General features: G+C 37.5%; 1 protein-coding gene across 1 annotated transcript in view; it reads left to right on the forward strand.

Annotated features, from left to right (window-relative positions):
* The window catches only part of LOC126368789 (ras-related C3 botulinum toxin substrate 1), a 41459-nt gene extending 30640 nt beyond the window's left edge, over positions 1–10819 (forward strand). Inside the window, exons 3-6 of the mRNA XM_050012941.1 lie at positions 7312–7492; positions 8165–8299; positions 9387–9555; positions 10161–10819. Of these exons, the coding sequence (XP_049868898.1) occupies positions 7312–7492; positions 8165–8299; positions 9387–9542 (472 nt within the window). The 3' untranslated portion in view covers positions 9543–9555; positions 10161–10819. The remainder of the gene's footprint in view (positions 1–7311; positions 7493–8164; positions 8300–9386; positions 9556–10160) is intronic.
* The last annotated feature ends 5106 nt before the right edge of the window (positions 10820–15925 follow it).

A 15925-nucleotide genomic window follows, 5' to 3' on the forward strand; every position in this document is an offset into this window, starting at 1 on the left:
TCGCCGGATGGGCAGCTATTGAACGTGCAACGAGTAAGCTGCAATCGCAGTTACGTAGTCATGTGATAGCGGCCTCCTTGGTCCAGTGGTGGAGCGCTGGGATCCGGAGGTCCTAACCAAACTAGAGATCACAAAGTCATTTTTGTGATATGTCCCCACCGGTATTCGAGGGACCTCCGGATCGTGAGCCCAACGCTCAACCACTGGACCACGGAGGCCGTTAATACCAATTGGCCCCGATTCCTGCAGATACCGCCTAATTTTATTTTAAGTTATATCCGTCATTTTCTTATCCGTCGAAAAGGAAAGGGACGGATGATTGTCAACAAGTTAATTTTAAAACGAATGAATAACCCGGGCGAATAAAATAAATCTCGCTGGTATGTAATCCGTTTGACGTGCTGTCTACTTAACTCTGTCGGGTTATTGGCCGATGTAAAATTCTTAGACGGTTGTTTTAGATTTATGCTTAAAATTGACGTGTATTCCATAAATTTCATGCCTGTTGATTACCCGTCCCTTTCTTTTTCAACGGATAAGGTATAACTTAAAATAAAATTAGATAGCGTCTGCAGGAATTAGCACCATTCTCTACCCGATAAAACAGTCAGCCGATTAAAATCTGCAGTGTGCACCGTCTCTTTTAACGTACGTACCATATGGAATAACAAACCGATTGAAAGTATTTTATATTTCCTTCGAGATATTACGTTGTTCTAAACGTCTGCGTTTCTTTGTATTCAACACTCATAAATATTGAATCCTCGGAACAAGTTATTTTAAGAGTAACTGTTGAATGTTCCTTTTGTTGAAGTTTTGCTCATAACTTTTGAGTAGTTTTTAAGTTGGGTCTGTACTATTGAACAGAAAGACTAGTTCAGTAAAATTAATGGTTATTTTTCAATAACAACATTTACAATAGCTTCAATGCGCGGTAAAAATTAGATCTGTCAAAGTATGACAGCCAGTGTTGTGACGTTCATTAGCATAGTGATGTATCAGTCGAGATTAAGGAGATCGATTCTTTTCTATGTAACTCTAGGTACATTCATCCTCCTCAGTAACAGTACGTAATGGGTTAGACAGAGAGTTGACATTAGTTTTTCTTAGTTAGCTTCGATATTCATCAATGAATACGATTTCGTAAATTCGATTATTTACGATTTCGGTGGGAAATAGGCGTGAGTTTTTATGTATGTTTGTGTGTGTACGATTTCGTAAGAACTTTATTGTTATGACATCCTATTTTTTTAAGCCCCGACGTTGCGCGGAGAGGTGATAAGTTTCATCCCTTTGTCTGTCTGTTTGTCCGCGCTATCGCGGTTGCAGATTTATACTGGTTTGATTAAACATGCATAAAACAATACTGTCTGTATATTACCAGAACTGCCGCGGGCTTAAAACCAAACTCCATACTATTTATATGGGCATATTGCAGCATAACTATGATGTCTTAATACTTACAGAAACTTGGTTTCAAAGTAGGATTTTGGACAGTGAGTTTATAGATGATAGATATCGAGTGTTCCGCTACGACAGGGACCTTCCGAGGTGCGGGCGGAAGGACGGCGGGGGGGTACTCATCGCCGCGGCGCCGTGCGGCGCGAGCTGGCCGCGACGCTGTGCGCCCCTCCGCCTCCGCCGGTACCTGCGCTCTCGCCACTTATTGACCATATTATGATTGAATTACGCATTCGAAATTATTGTTGTTTGATAGGCGCCGTATACATCCCACCGAGTCTCGACTCAAATTCCTACGAATCCTGCTTTAAATACCTAAGCTTGTATTTACAGTCTCCCGATGTCAATAATTATATAATAGCCGGAGATTTTAATATGCCAACACTTGGATGGCAAGATTGTAACAACATACATGTCATTCCTATAATTCGTGCGGATAACAGCCCACAAAGCAAACTTTTCATAAACTTTCTGTCATTAATAAATGGTTACCAATTAAACACATTCAAAAATAATCTTGATAGATTCCTAGACCTTTTTATAACAAATTTAGTCGATAGCAGATCTTTCTTAACACCTGTCACGCTGGTGCCGATAGATGACCAACATCCTGCATTCTATTGTGTCATACCGTTCAGTAATAACTTGCTGCCTTTACATAGGAATCCTCAAATCAGGTTTAACTTCGCTAAGGTCGATTATTCCAAGGTTTGTGCCGAATTGGCTGGAATAGACTGGAGCAACTTGTATGGCTCTGCTTCTGTGGAGGAAGCGGTATCAACATTCTATGAAACACTTTATGCGGTAATACGTAAACATGTACCTACTACATTGGTTAAGTCATCTCAGTACCCAAGCTGGTTTACAAAGTCGTTAATACACATCTTTAAAAACAAAAATCAGGCCTGGATAAAATGGAAAGTGTACCAAGACATCTCGCATTATAATGAATTTTCTCTCTACAGAGACAGATTTAAGGCTGAATCGCATAAGTGTTACCAAAATTATATTAAGACAGTTGAAGATAGTATAGTAGATAATATAAAATACTTCTGGACATACATAAATACAAATAAAAAATCTACATACATACCAAGTAAGATGCACTATAATAACACTAGTGCTACTAATCCTGACGCCATATGCGATCTGTTCTCTTCCTATTTTAGTTCAGTTTTCGAACCATCGCGTATAACAAATAATTTCGACATTGACATGATCCCAGATACAAATACTTCTTCTGATTTAATCATAAGTAACATCGTTTTAAGCTTAGAATCGGTACACAAGGGATTATTGTCTATCAACGCAACAAAGGGTGCAGGTGTGGACAACATTCCCCCTTCCTTTTTTAAGTATACTGCTGATATAATTACTAAGCCGTTACACTATTTGTACAATAGAAGTTTGCGTGAAGGATATTTTCCTAAAATATGGAAATCTGCACGAATTGTGCCAGTGCACAAAGGAGGATCGAAGGATGATATTGAAAATTACCGGCCTATCTCAATTTTACCCGCCCTGTCAAAGCTTTTCGAAAAACTCGTACATAGTAACATATATCCATCATTACATCCTATTATTATACAACAACAGCATGGCTTTGTTCAGCGTCGATCAACTACCACAAACTTAATCTTATATACTTCATATCTTTTTGAAAAATTAGATGAGAACATACAAACTGACGCCATTTACACGGATTTTCGGAAAGCTTTTGACAGGGTGGATCATAAAATTCTTTTGGAGAAGTTAGCCTACAATGGTATCCGGGGTAGTTTGTGGCGTTGGTTCAAGTCTTACATTTCCAATCGCACACAAAAAGTGGTCATCAACGGTTACGAGTCTGCATTTGTGCCAGTGACCTCCGGTGTTCCCCAGGGGTCCATACTGGGACCGCTGCTCTTTATCCTGTTTATTAATGATGTCCATCGCTGTTTTAAGTTTTGCAACTTTCTCCTATATGCAGATGATATTAAAATATTTCATACCATTAGCTCCTATGATGATCACATCTATATCCAGCAGGATTTGGATCGTTTTTCTATCTACTGCATTTCAAATAAGTTATCCCTCAGCTTAAATAAATGCAAGAGTATAACTTTTACTAAGAAAAGGATTGTAAGCAACTATTCTTATGTGTTGTGTGGTGTGCATCTGGATTCCGTCAAATCTATCAGGGACCTTGGCGTGATACTTGACGCTAAGCTGCATCTTGATACTCATATAGAGACAATCACTGCTAAAGCCTATAAAATGTATGGCTTTGTCATGCGTTCATGTTCTCAATTTACCCGCCTATCTACGTTTTTATATATATATATAAGTCACTCATTCGACCACAACTCGAATATGCAGTACCCATTTGGAACCCCTATTATGATAAATACGTAAAAATCTTAGAATCCTTACAAAAAAAGTTCTTTCGACGTACATCTTTCAAGTGCTGCCGTAGTCGTATGTCGTACCCCGTACAATTGAATAAATTTAACTTACTTACACTATCATCCAGACGTCTGTATCTCGAGACAATGTTGCTGTATGATATATGCCATCATAAGTATGACTGTATCGACCTAATTGGTGGGCTTCACTATAATGTGCCACGACGATCACATGTTCGTAATACTCATAAACTGTTTGCATATAAACATTGCCGTACTAATTCTGGAAAAAGGTCACCCATATGTCGTATTGTGAATACTTACAATATACATTTCAGTCATCTTGATATGCAAAATTTGCGAGTTGGTACCTTTAGGCATATGTTATTGGAAGGGCTCCGAGAACGGGACTCAACTTAATACTTAAAAGTAACAATTTTATTGTTTCTTCCATGTAATTGCTGTCGTCGGGGTAAACGCACCCGTCCAGTGGTTTTACACTGATCCCAAGATAATCCTTTATCGTAGGGCTGGGCGGGTGCGCAACTGTTGGTACAATCATAGTATTACAGTATCATACTATCATCTTGTAATTTACTCTAATTATCTCTACTTCATCAATACTAAGTAATAAGCAATAGTTAAAACTTATTGTCTGTTGTATTGATACATTTCGTTACATTTTTCTCTTTATTGTATTAATTAATTACTGTAATAGTGTGAGGTTCGATCTGCTTCCTCTTTACTTATTTAGTAAAATGCGGTCAACGCCGCTGGTGGTACAATTACCAAGTCAAATATTGTAATATTAATTATTAAACCATATTGTATCATTGTTGGTTGATCCAAATAAATAAATAAAAAAAAAAAAAATGGTCCAATTTGGTTACGGGTTTTTTTAGTGTAGTAACACACTACCGAAGCACTTATCGTATTACCAGCTTATTTGAAATATATAACGGCCTCTGTGGTCCAGTGGTTAAGCGTTGGGCTTACGATCCGGAGGTCCTGGGTTCGAATCCCAGTGGGGGACATATCACAAAAATCACTTTGTGATCCCTAGTTTGGTTATGACATTACAGGCTGATCACCTGATTGTCAGAAAGTAAGACGATCCATGCTTCGAAAGACACGTTAAGCCGTTGGTCCCGGTTACTACTTACTGATCGTACGTAGTCGTTACATGAGTTATGTCAGGTGCCTTTGGCGGCTCAATAGTAACCCTGACACCAGGGTTGTTGACGTTGGTAGTCCACCTCACAACCCACTCGATAAAAGAAATTCAAATATTACCCAAATGCCATATACAATACGTCTAAAGTTAAACAACACCTCTTTATCCCAGAGCAGTCTGTTTTAATTTTTTGATCCTGTTAATTCCCAACCGTAGAAATACGGACGTCGGACAGACTTAAAAAGGAAAAAGATTAATATCACAATGGAGTTGCAGTATTAAAATGCTTACTTGTACTTTTGCAAAAGCGACGTTCGCTTTGGAGGTCTTACTAGTCTTTTTCTTTGATGCATTTACGACAAAGACAGAGGCTCTCGTTCAAAATCGTGAGCTAAAGTGCAAAGTATAACTTTTTCATAGCAATATAACCTCGCTTAAAATGTAATTCCATATTGTACTTTTTCTCTATTCATAACGTGAATTCAGCCCATAAAAATATATAACAATATAGCATTGCGCCTGGGCTAGGCTGGGTAGCTGGGGTTAAAGTCCCATAATAGGGAGTGAGCCTATTGCTATTGACCGGGCACAAACCTTGGAAACCATGTGATATCAATTATCTATGATCCAAACTTTAAAAAAATATAGTTTAAGTATATTATAATGTTTTAAAATAGTAAGCAACGAAGGAAATAGAGCCTTGCAATCGTGGCTACTAGCCAAAATATCTCCACTAACTCACAATGGAGCAGCGCGGTGGTATTTATTTATTTATTTATTTATTTATTTATTATTCAGGTATCCAACAGCTTAATGTGTATTCAATGATGTTGTTACAATCTTAATTCTAAACGCTAAGCAATTAACAGGTTACCCCATATTTTTTAAATTACAAAATGTTATCAAGTGTAAAGCGCATTACGCAATGATGTTCAAAGTAATACAATGAAAAACAAAACAGTCTAGAAAAAGAGAAATTAAAAAAAAAATTAAATAAAACAGTGACTTGTACATTACAACTAAGAAAATAATAATATTAATAACAAGAAAGGAAGCTATTATGATCGATGGAAACCAGTACATGAGTTTTATAATATACCTGTTTAAATATAACATATAAGTACGTACATACAAACATACATAAACATTGTATAAGTCAATTTCGCTCAAAGTGTCGCTTAATCCTTATAAACCTCGATATAACACACAGTATTATGTTAAATATTATTTAGATTATTTATATATTAGTTATGATACATATTATAATTATAGTCATAGTCAAACGCTTGTGACGGGCAGCGCTAAAATTAAAAACAACAAAGTACCTAAGTACTTTACATGTGGAGCAAGTGCCGCTTATGTCGTCCCCCTGCGAACGGCAAGACCCACCACACCTCTGCATACTTATACAGTAGTGTAGCAGATCCGCGCCGCTCGCCAAAAACAAAAACAACACTCACTCCACAGGCTCATTAGTCAAAATGAGAGTGATATGTTTTTTAAAGGTAGTTTTAGCGCAGTTAAATGGATCAGTATGCTTAAATAAAGTGTTATAAGTATTGGCAATACGAGTGGTTGTTTCGTTAGCACCATAGTTAGTACGGTGGAGAGGGACATGAAGAAGACTTGTGCGACGAGTTCGGCGCGCCGAGGCTCGTAGACCTATAGTACCTGCTAAATCCGTGCAGTTCATATTTGAGTTTAATAAATCAAAGAGCAGCATCATATCTAAAAGAGTTCGTCTATTACTTAGAGTTAGAAGATTGTTTTTCTTACAACTTTCCTCATAAGAGACAGTAAGAGTAAATGTTTTAAGGTTCAGAAACCTTACAAATCGCTTCTGTATTTTTTCTATTTGTTGAATGTATTTTTTGTATTGTGGAGACCAAATGCAGGACGCAAATTCGAGAATACTTCGGACGTAGGTACAGTAAATACTCTTTATGCATTGACCGTTTCGGAAAGGTGAACAGACCCTCATAACAAACCCAAGAGATCTAAAGGCTTTGTTTGTAATAACATCTATGTGGTGGTCAAACATATTTAACACGTTTTTATTTATGCTCCGTACTCCCGGTGAACTGAGAGGTTCTAGGCTATCCTTTATCGTTATCCTTTCCCCCTGTATCTATCCACTCTTTTAAAAGTACATGTATACATACATAAACTCACGCCTAAGCCGTAAAAGGAACCAGAGACTATCCATTTGCTTCAATCCTGACATACTTCTCTTGCTTCCTCCACATTCATCAATCGTTTCGTCTCTTAAAAATTCTTCTAAATAATTTCCAGATTCGACAACTACTCAGCAAACGTGATGGTGGACGGGAAGCCGATCAACCTGGGCCTATGGGATACGGCGGGGCAGGAAGATTACGACCGGCTGCGGCCGCTATCCTACCCACAGACTGATGTCTTCCTCATATGCTTCTCGCTCGTCAACCCGGCCTCCTTCGAAAACGTTCGGGCTAAGGTAAACAGCATCTCTTTTTTTTTGTTTATTTGAGTCATCAAACAATTGCACAATACAAAATTCTTAAGCTAGGTCACACCCCGGCCACTTCATACAAACAACCTCGTTTTAAACAAACACCACACGCTGACATTTTCGTACACGAGCATCTGTGTGTGTGTGTGTGTGTGACGTCTGACGCCATACGATTGAAGACTAAACTATGTGAGGTAAACCTAGCTCAGACGCTGGTGGGGTGCGGAGAGTTGCCGTTCTATACGTAGTATTATTCCTTATTCTATAGCCATAGAACTTGGCCAGGTTATGAAGTAAAAATTGTTAATTATGCCCTTACGTATAATTTATTTATGTCTGACAGTACATACTTTAGTGTATCTGATCTCATTCCGTTCCGTTCGGATAAGATAATCTGTATCCACTGTGGCAACTGAAGAAGTCTAAGGACGTTTTCGCACTGCATCCGATTCTTATACGATCAGAGACCGAGAATGGCGGAGAGTAGAAAATTGGAGATATCGGATGACGGATGTAGTGCGCAAACTGTCAAACAAATAGTACTACCGTCATCAGTTCGTCAGTTTGATGGACTGGGATCGTGACAGTGCAGTGGAAGAAGCGAAAGTGGCGTGTCTCTTAACATAATGTAAACAAACCCGTCTCCGCCATCCCCAGTGGTTCCCTGAAGTCCGGCACCACTGCCCGTCGACGCCCATCATCCTGGTCGGCACCAAGCTGGACCTGCGCGAGGACAAGGACACCATCGAGAAGCTCAAGGAGAAGAAACTCACGCCCATCACTTACCCACAGGTCAGTCACACTTTACTTACAATATAATATCTGTCAGCGTTTCCCAAACTTTGTCAACCACGGACCCCTACGAATACAAACACAATTTTTAAGGACTGTCTTTCAAAATTTTTAATATAATATTAAGAACCCCTAATGAAAGTAGCAGATTATGTCCTATTTACATATAAATAGTAGTAGTAATATATCGTTTATTGAATATACAGGATGTTAGTGACATCGTAACGAAAACTTTGAGGGATGATTCAGGCCATGATTCTGAGTTGATATCAAGTGGAATTTTCCGTCGCAAGAGTATGGAACACAAAAAAAAATGAAAAAAAAAAAAAAACAAAATTTTTCATAGATGAAGAATTCCACTTAATATTAACTCAGAATCATGGTCCGAATCATCCTCCTCAGTATTCGTTACAATGACACTAACACCCTGCATACGAATATTTAATTATATAATAAAATATAAATACTTACATAATATTCAATTTACATATTTCTTTTTCACAATATTATACGGCTGATCCAGATAAAATATGTTATGAATATAAACAATTTCAATACTCGCTGATATTATGACTGATAATAACTCACGCCGGGGTCAATAAACTAAAAAAAATATATACATGTATTTCAATTATACAAGCTTTTATTAATGTATTCTTTGTTATTTCTAAACGGAAGGTTGATTAAAATGTTAGCTATGACTCATATTCTATATATAAAACCATACTTCGGTCAGAAGGAGTACGGGGCATACACTAATACTGTAAAAGAAAGACACGAGATTATTTTCCTCATATTTTGTCATCCCTTCAATCTGGGGGGTTAAAATGGCCACATCGAAGCAATTCAAGAAAGCAATATTGCTTTCTTAGATGTGAATTGCTTCGATGTGGCCATTTTAACCCCCCAGGTGACCAGACTGCAGTGGCCTAACCATTGATAGTCGCACAGTGTTTTTTTGTTAAACGGGATTCGAACTTGGGACCTCCGGATCATGGTCACCCAACTACTGGAGAAGCCGTTAGTGTATCGGTTTATCAGCATTTCGTATTTTAAATAGGCTTTAAAGACTGTGGTTTCCTTGCAGGGCCTTGGCATGGCGAAGGAGATAAACGCGGTGAAGTACCTCGAGTGCTCTGCGCTTACGCAGAAAGGGCTGAAGGCGGTGTTCGACGAGGCGATACGCGCTGTGCTCATACCCGTGCAGCCGCTCAAGAAGAAACGGACCTGCGCACTGCTCTAAGCTATACACTAAGGTAATTTACTCAAATGAACAGGGTCCATACACTCTTTTCTCTTCGCGGGTTATCAACGTGGGTTATGAGCTGGATTACCAACCTCATCAACCCTGGTCACGGCCGCCTTATAGTGAAAACCACGCCTTTTAAAACATTCATATTCTGATATGACTTTTTTCAACAAAAGTTTATGCCTCTCACTTTGAGGTCGCAGGTTCGAAAACAGCACAGGCCTAAACCAATGATTGTCAAATTTGTTTTCGAATTCATGTTTGGATTATAAATTATTATCACGTGCTCAGCTGTGAGGGAAAACATCGCGAGGAAACCCACATTCCCGAGAAATGCATTTTCGGAGGTATGTGACCTTACCTGTATTGGGTTGGTTTTCTTTTCGCGGGTTAGAAGGTCAGACAGGCAGTCGCTTCTGTAAAAAACCGGACCTGTCAAATCTTCAGGTTAAGTAGGCCGATCCTGTGAAAAACGAGATAATGCCTAGGGTGATGAAGATAGTGCATGTCTGGGGTACCGGGGGTAATAAGAGGCTCCCCGATTGATAAGCAAGCCTGACATACAATACACAACTACAAAATTACTAATGTAGGTACTCTATTTGTCAACAGCTGGTGTCCGCACTGAAGCCAGTGTCAGCATGCTTCCCGTAGCACGCGCGAGTCGTGCGCTGTATCATACAATCGGAATGCAATAATGCATCTAGACGTTAATTCTTACTGTTAATGCTATGTAACGTGGATTGGTGTGAGTGAGCTCCGTATATGTAAAGCTTTTTAATCCGGGATTATTTTTAATGCATTTTTTCGGTCTGGTAACCCTAAGCGTACGCACTACATTCTATGGTATAAGAAAACCAGCGGGCTTAGCACCGTAAGCGCGCGACTCTTTCTTGCCTCGACGTACGTCACCTGTCACACACGTACTGCACAGAAAGAGACAGACGATCTCTGTCGCGTCGAGAAAGAGTCGCGTGCTTACAGGTATGCTCAAAAGTGACAGCTAACATTTCAAGGTTAGCCCAGCTGACGTCATCCAACCCAGCGTTGCCATTTCATAAAAAATAAATTCCCCACGATTTATGATTTAATTTAGTTTTGAACTTTTAGTAAAAGATTTACTTACAATTTTAATATTTTTTATATATGTGACTACTAATAGTAATTAAATACATTAGCCTCTAATTCGCTTAATTTTCAATAATAAAATTTACATCCTTAGAATGTTGGAGATACCAATTTAATGGTTACATAGTGGCAACACTTGTACGTCATTAAACGGCTAGCAATGGCGGCTTGTTATAGGATTGACCATACCTGGGTTTTTTATACCATGCTACATTCGATTCGAGTCCGGCAAATGACGGATAATAGATAAATACATAGAGATATCGGATGAAGTGCGTTAGCTACTATACAAATAGTTCTACGATCATTTCGGATCCATCATTCTCAGATGTGAAAACACCGTAAGGAGTATTTTTAAATCTTAGTGCACGTGATATATCGCGCGCTTTGAACAATAGACGCAGTGTACGCTTCTATGTAGATAAATACGAAGCCTCTATTGAAGTTCGTGGTATTTATCGCGCGTACGTCGATAGCGTTCAACAGTTAGGCAAAATGACGCCCGCGATCCGTATTACGATGGTGGTAGATTCATAAATCTTTCAAACGCTATTGGCATTTACGTATTTTATTTTGTTTTTCCAACAAGTATATTGTATAAAGTTCTAAGGGCTATCAGACCAAAGGAATGTCAGTAGTACTTTAGTAAAATGTTTCCGAGTAAAACTCATATTTGGGTGCTTTTCCAATCTCTTTATCTTTGCTATTACAAAAAGTTACATTCCTAAATGTTTGCTGTAACAATTAAGTTCGGTACAAATTGTTTTCTCATTATTATTTTCATATTTGAACGCATAACGTCGCTGTAAAATGGAATTGTTGAAATTTGTTTAGTGCAGAGATTATATTTTTGGATTTATTATTGCTTACTTTTGTTCCCGATTTGTTGTATTTCAGTTTAAGATGTCGATAAGTACAGTACTGTTAAGGAAGTGATTAAGTTTCTCGTATTTCATTATATTAATCAAACAATTTAATGTGAATCACTTCTTTTCGCTTTGTTTTAAATGTTACGAACATTATTTTTTTTTACGACTACTAAAGCTAAGACGGTTTTGTATCAACTTATAAATACTTTTTCATATTTACACCTAAGGCTTCGCGTGTTTAAAGAGATGCAAGAGGTTAAGCGGTTTCATCATCAAGCAGACGCGCCTATGTGAACACTTCACACATCGCCATACGTTTGTTTTCGCCGCGCGATATCCCGCGTCCGCGTATAAACGAGGCCTAAATCAATAGTTAGCCATAAGCTTAGCTTTAGTAGATTTGTAAAAAGCTGAATTGTAAAAAGAAAGCACCCGCGTGAATGAAATGTTAGAAACATATCGTCTGTGCTGAGCTGTGTGTTTGAATGTGGGGGAAATTAAAAATTAAACGTTGACAAGTTAACAGAGAACGTTCACGTATTGATTGCTTATTTCATTTGAACAGCAAGGCAACAACTTGCATATTGTAAATCAGTTTTTAATATAACTAAATATGAAAGATTTTAAACATATTTTGCGTCACTGCTTCGCTAAAATATTTTAATTTTAACATGAAATTAAAATGAATGTATTTTTGAAATGTTTAAAGGTTAGTTTCTTTGTTATTTTGTAACCTATTGCCAGTCAGTAAGGATGTGTTTTAGACGTCGGTCTGCAATGGGGGTACCTTGAACCGCACAATTTAGCGTAAACCGACCGAGTTGCGTAGGACACCGCATGGTTGATCACTTCGATGTCCTATTCATCTCGGTCGCATAACACTTAGTGTCACTTGGAGGCATTTTTTCGCTGAAAATGTGATATGGGTTTAGGCTTTAATTGACCATCAACAACACAATAGTTAAAAAAACACTCCACACATCTTTGCTTTCCATAATTCAGCTTTTAATAGAAAAAAAATAAGTTAATTACTGCCTAAATCCAAATTCTAACATATAAATGTTAACAATAAGATGAAATAGTACATGTAAGTGTCGCGATAAGGTATGTGCAATTGTTACTGCTCGTTTTATGAAACAAAAACTGCGAATATCGCACGTTCGCCACGATGCCATAGGAAGAATACACTTTTTTCTTTTTTAATCGAAATAGCACCGACAATTGCACAGAACATTCTTTAGCTGTAAGTTTTAATGTATGTATTGTTCAGATGCAAATATTTAGAAGAATCAGCATGTAAATAAAGGTAATTTAGCTATTATACTTCGTCCAGACAAATTGGGGGCGCGATCAGTTTATATACTTTTACTAGCGAAATTATAATAAATACTTCTATACTAGGTAGTTGCATTATAGAGCAATAAGCCCTAGGAAACTTCTCTTTCACTGCCCAATAAAAATAGCGTAAGTACTAGATTTCTACGCCGTTCTATCTGTATATTAACTTCAATACTTGTAATGATTAGAAATAACCTGATTTAGGCCTCAATTTGTCTTGTTACAAAGTGCAAATTAATCTAAACGCACCATTTTGTATGGTGACGCATTTTTATATATCTCTAGGATCGTTTTAGAAGGGGCTTCGATGTTTTTCGTTGTTAGACTAAAGTGGACCTAATATGAATAAAATGTATAATCATTTCGAATTAATTAAAATATTTCTTTTGTACGAGATATGCTTTAACTTTTTATCTAAGTACATCAATGCGCGCTAACAATTTATTTCAAATTTAGAACATTAATATTTTTAAATTCAAATATTTTGAATAGCCATGAATTATTGGAAATTTTACGCAGTTTCGGTGTTTTATAGTATAAAATTTTGATTTTTCGTGTATAACTTTTTGATTGGTGTTAGTATAACATTGTTATCGTTAATAATAATCTGTATATCTTGTCCACTTAGACATTGTATTCTATTGTATTCCGTGTCGGCTTTCATTCGAGCAAAAGGCCAAAAGTTGCTTCACGAAACTTATATTGCTTGGAAAAATATCTAAGTACAAATTTGTACATTGTATAACACATTTTCGTCTAAGGGTTGTGGGCTGGGGGACTTTATATTGTCCGAAGTGTGATATTGTGAAATATTAAAGAATTTTCAACGAGTACTATTTTTTTCCAAGTAATATAAGTGTAGTGAAGACAAATAGCTTCTTGTACAATATTATTTTTATACAAATCGTAAGATTGTATGGCCGCTGAGTGTTGTATTCAATTGATAGTCATAATGTACGCTGTCAAGTAATTCTTCCAAATATTGTAAAGCCTCTGAATAATTCAAAATATATTTATATTAACTGTTCAAATGTCTGTTTTATTTGATATATTTAATTGGTCCGACAGAGGGATTGTGTCCTCTAACATGATGGAATAATGTTATGGGCGATAGGCTGATCCCTTATCACCATAAGGTTCATCATATCCAGCTTACGACATCGTATCAACAGTGGCTGCAAGTTGTCTTTGTCTCTGCCCACCCCATTAGGGATTACGGGCGTGAGTTTATGTATCTAATTGGTATGTACAGGAATAAACATATAATGATGCCGATTCCGGTACACACCATCTAAGTTATTAAGTATTTTAAGTTATACCTACCTGTCTTTAGTCCGTCGAAAAGGATATGGACGGGTAATCGACAGGCATAAAATTCCCTCCGGACTCGTGGTCACACCAGGTTGTCACACCAGTATGACAAACAGGAATTTTTTTCTTGTTTGTCACACCGCTAACAATACAACACCGTTTATCCTGACTTGTCATTATAAGTAGTGCTGTGTTTATCGGCGTATAAATTAAAATTGATTTTATTTACGAAATTATACTTTATTTAACAGAAACTTATCGGTATCGGGTCGATTAATTCTTTCAAACATTCACCTTGAGCCGAGGTTCACGAGGTTCACGTTGGCACCCAATGGGGCACCCTCAGGCCTGTTGTCTTAAATGTTGTACCGGGTTAGAGCCTTCAGCTCCCCATTTGTCCGGCCAAGTAGTTAATGCGATAATATGACTTATTATCAAATCAAACAAAAAATCTGGTAATTATGGAAAAATCCATTAGGTCGCCAGTGATAGAAGATAGGAATAAACAAAAAGAATGTACTATTAAACATAATTAATCTCTTTGCACAAATATAATGCCTTATGGCAAATATCGATATATTTTTTATCATAGGGATATTTTCCGCACTAACAATGGTGTGATAAAAGGTGTTGTATTGTTAGCGGTGTGACAAACAAGAATAAAATTCCTGTTTGTCATACTGGTGTGACAACCTGGTGTGACCACGAGTCCGGAGGGATAAAATTTATGGAACACCTCAATTTTAGACAGAAATTAAAAAAAAAACCCTACCGAGATTTTATATCGACCAATGACCCAAACAGATGCCTCACGCCCGGTTGACTATGAATAAAATTTTGATATTGTAATATTTAAGTAGGTAAATACGTTGCACACCCGATTGGGTTAAATTGTACCCAAGAACTATATTTTTTCTTTTTTATAATGTACCTATGACATCTTTTTTTGTACTATGCAATTGCAATCTCTTGATTGTTTTTTTGAGATTTAATTTGACAGCACACGTCAAACGGATTGCATATGAGCGAGATGCCCATTTTATTCGCCCGGGTTATTCTTTCATTTTAAAATTAACGGTTGTTAATCATCTGTCTCTCCTTTTCGGCGCATAAGAAAATGACGGGTATAACTTAAAAATAGGTGTCTGCAGGAGCGCGACGCCAATGTAAGTATACACAAACCATTGTTAAAATAGTGGTTACACATTTTTAAATTAGGATAACAAAATCCCAATGGGGTAGTCAGAGGTACTTCCATCGTATGAGAACTTAAGTACAAGTACCCACACCTCACTGAGCTTTCTGTTAGGCCAACGTGATAGGTGGTGAGCCGTATCGCCGTCTATAATTGTCGAGTAACTATATTTTTAAATTAAGTCCGAAAAATAGATAAAATGGAGGAATATCTAACTCGGTCGCGATTTGAATCCGCAGCAACTCCGAATGGGCGGGTTAGCGTGTTCTTTTTTATCGAATTTCGTTCAGCACCTATAAGTTTTAACACAAAGGACGGTTAAATGATTTTGAAAAACAGCTTAAAATAAAATCTAATACGCATCGCATCTAGAACTAAAATTTAACTCGACTTAGGTCAAACCCCGGACACTTCATACAAACAACCTCGTTTACACAGACACCACACATTGACGTTATCGTACACGTGCACCTGTGTGTGTGATGTCTGACGTCATACGATTCAAGTCTAAACTGTTCGAGGGGGGGTGAGGTAAA

Source organism: Pectinophora gossypiella, chromosome 8 (genome assembly GCF_024362695.1).
Source record: "Pectinophora gossypiella chromosome 8, ilPecGoss1.1, whole genome shotgun sequence".
NCBI lineage: Eukaryota > Metazoa > Arthropoda > Insecta > Lepidoptera > Gelechiidae > Pectinophora > Pectinophora gossypiella.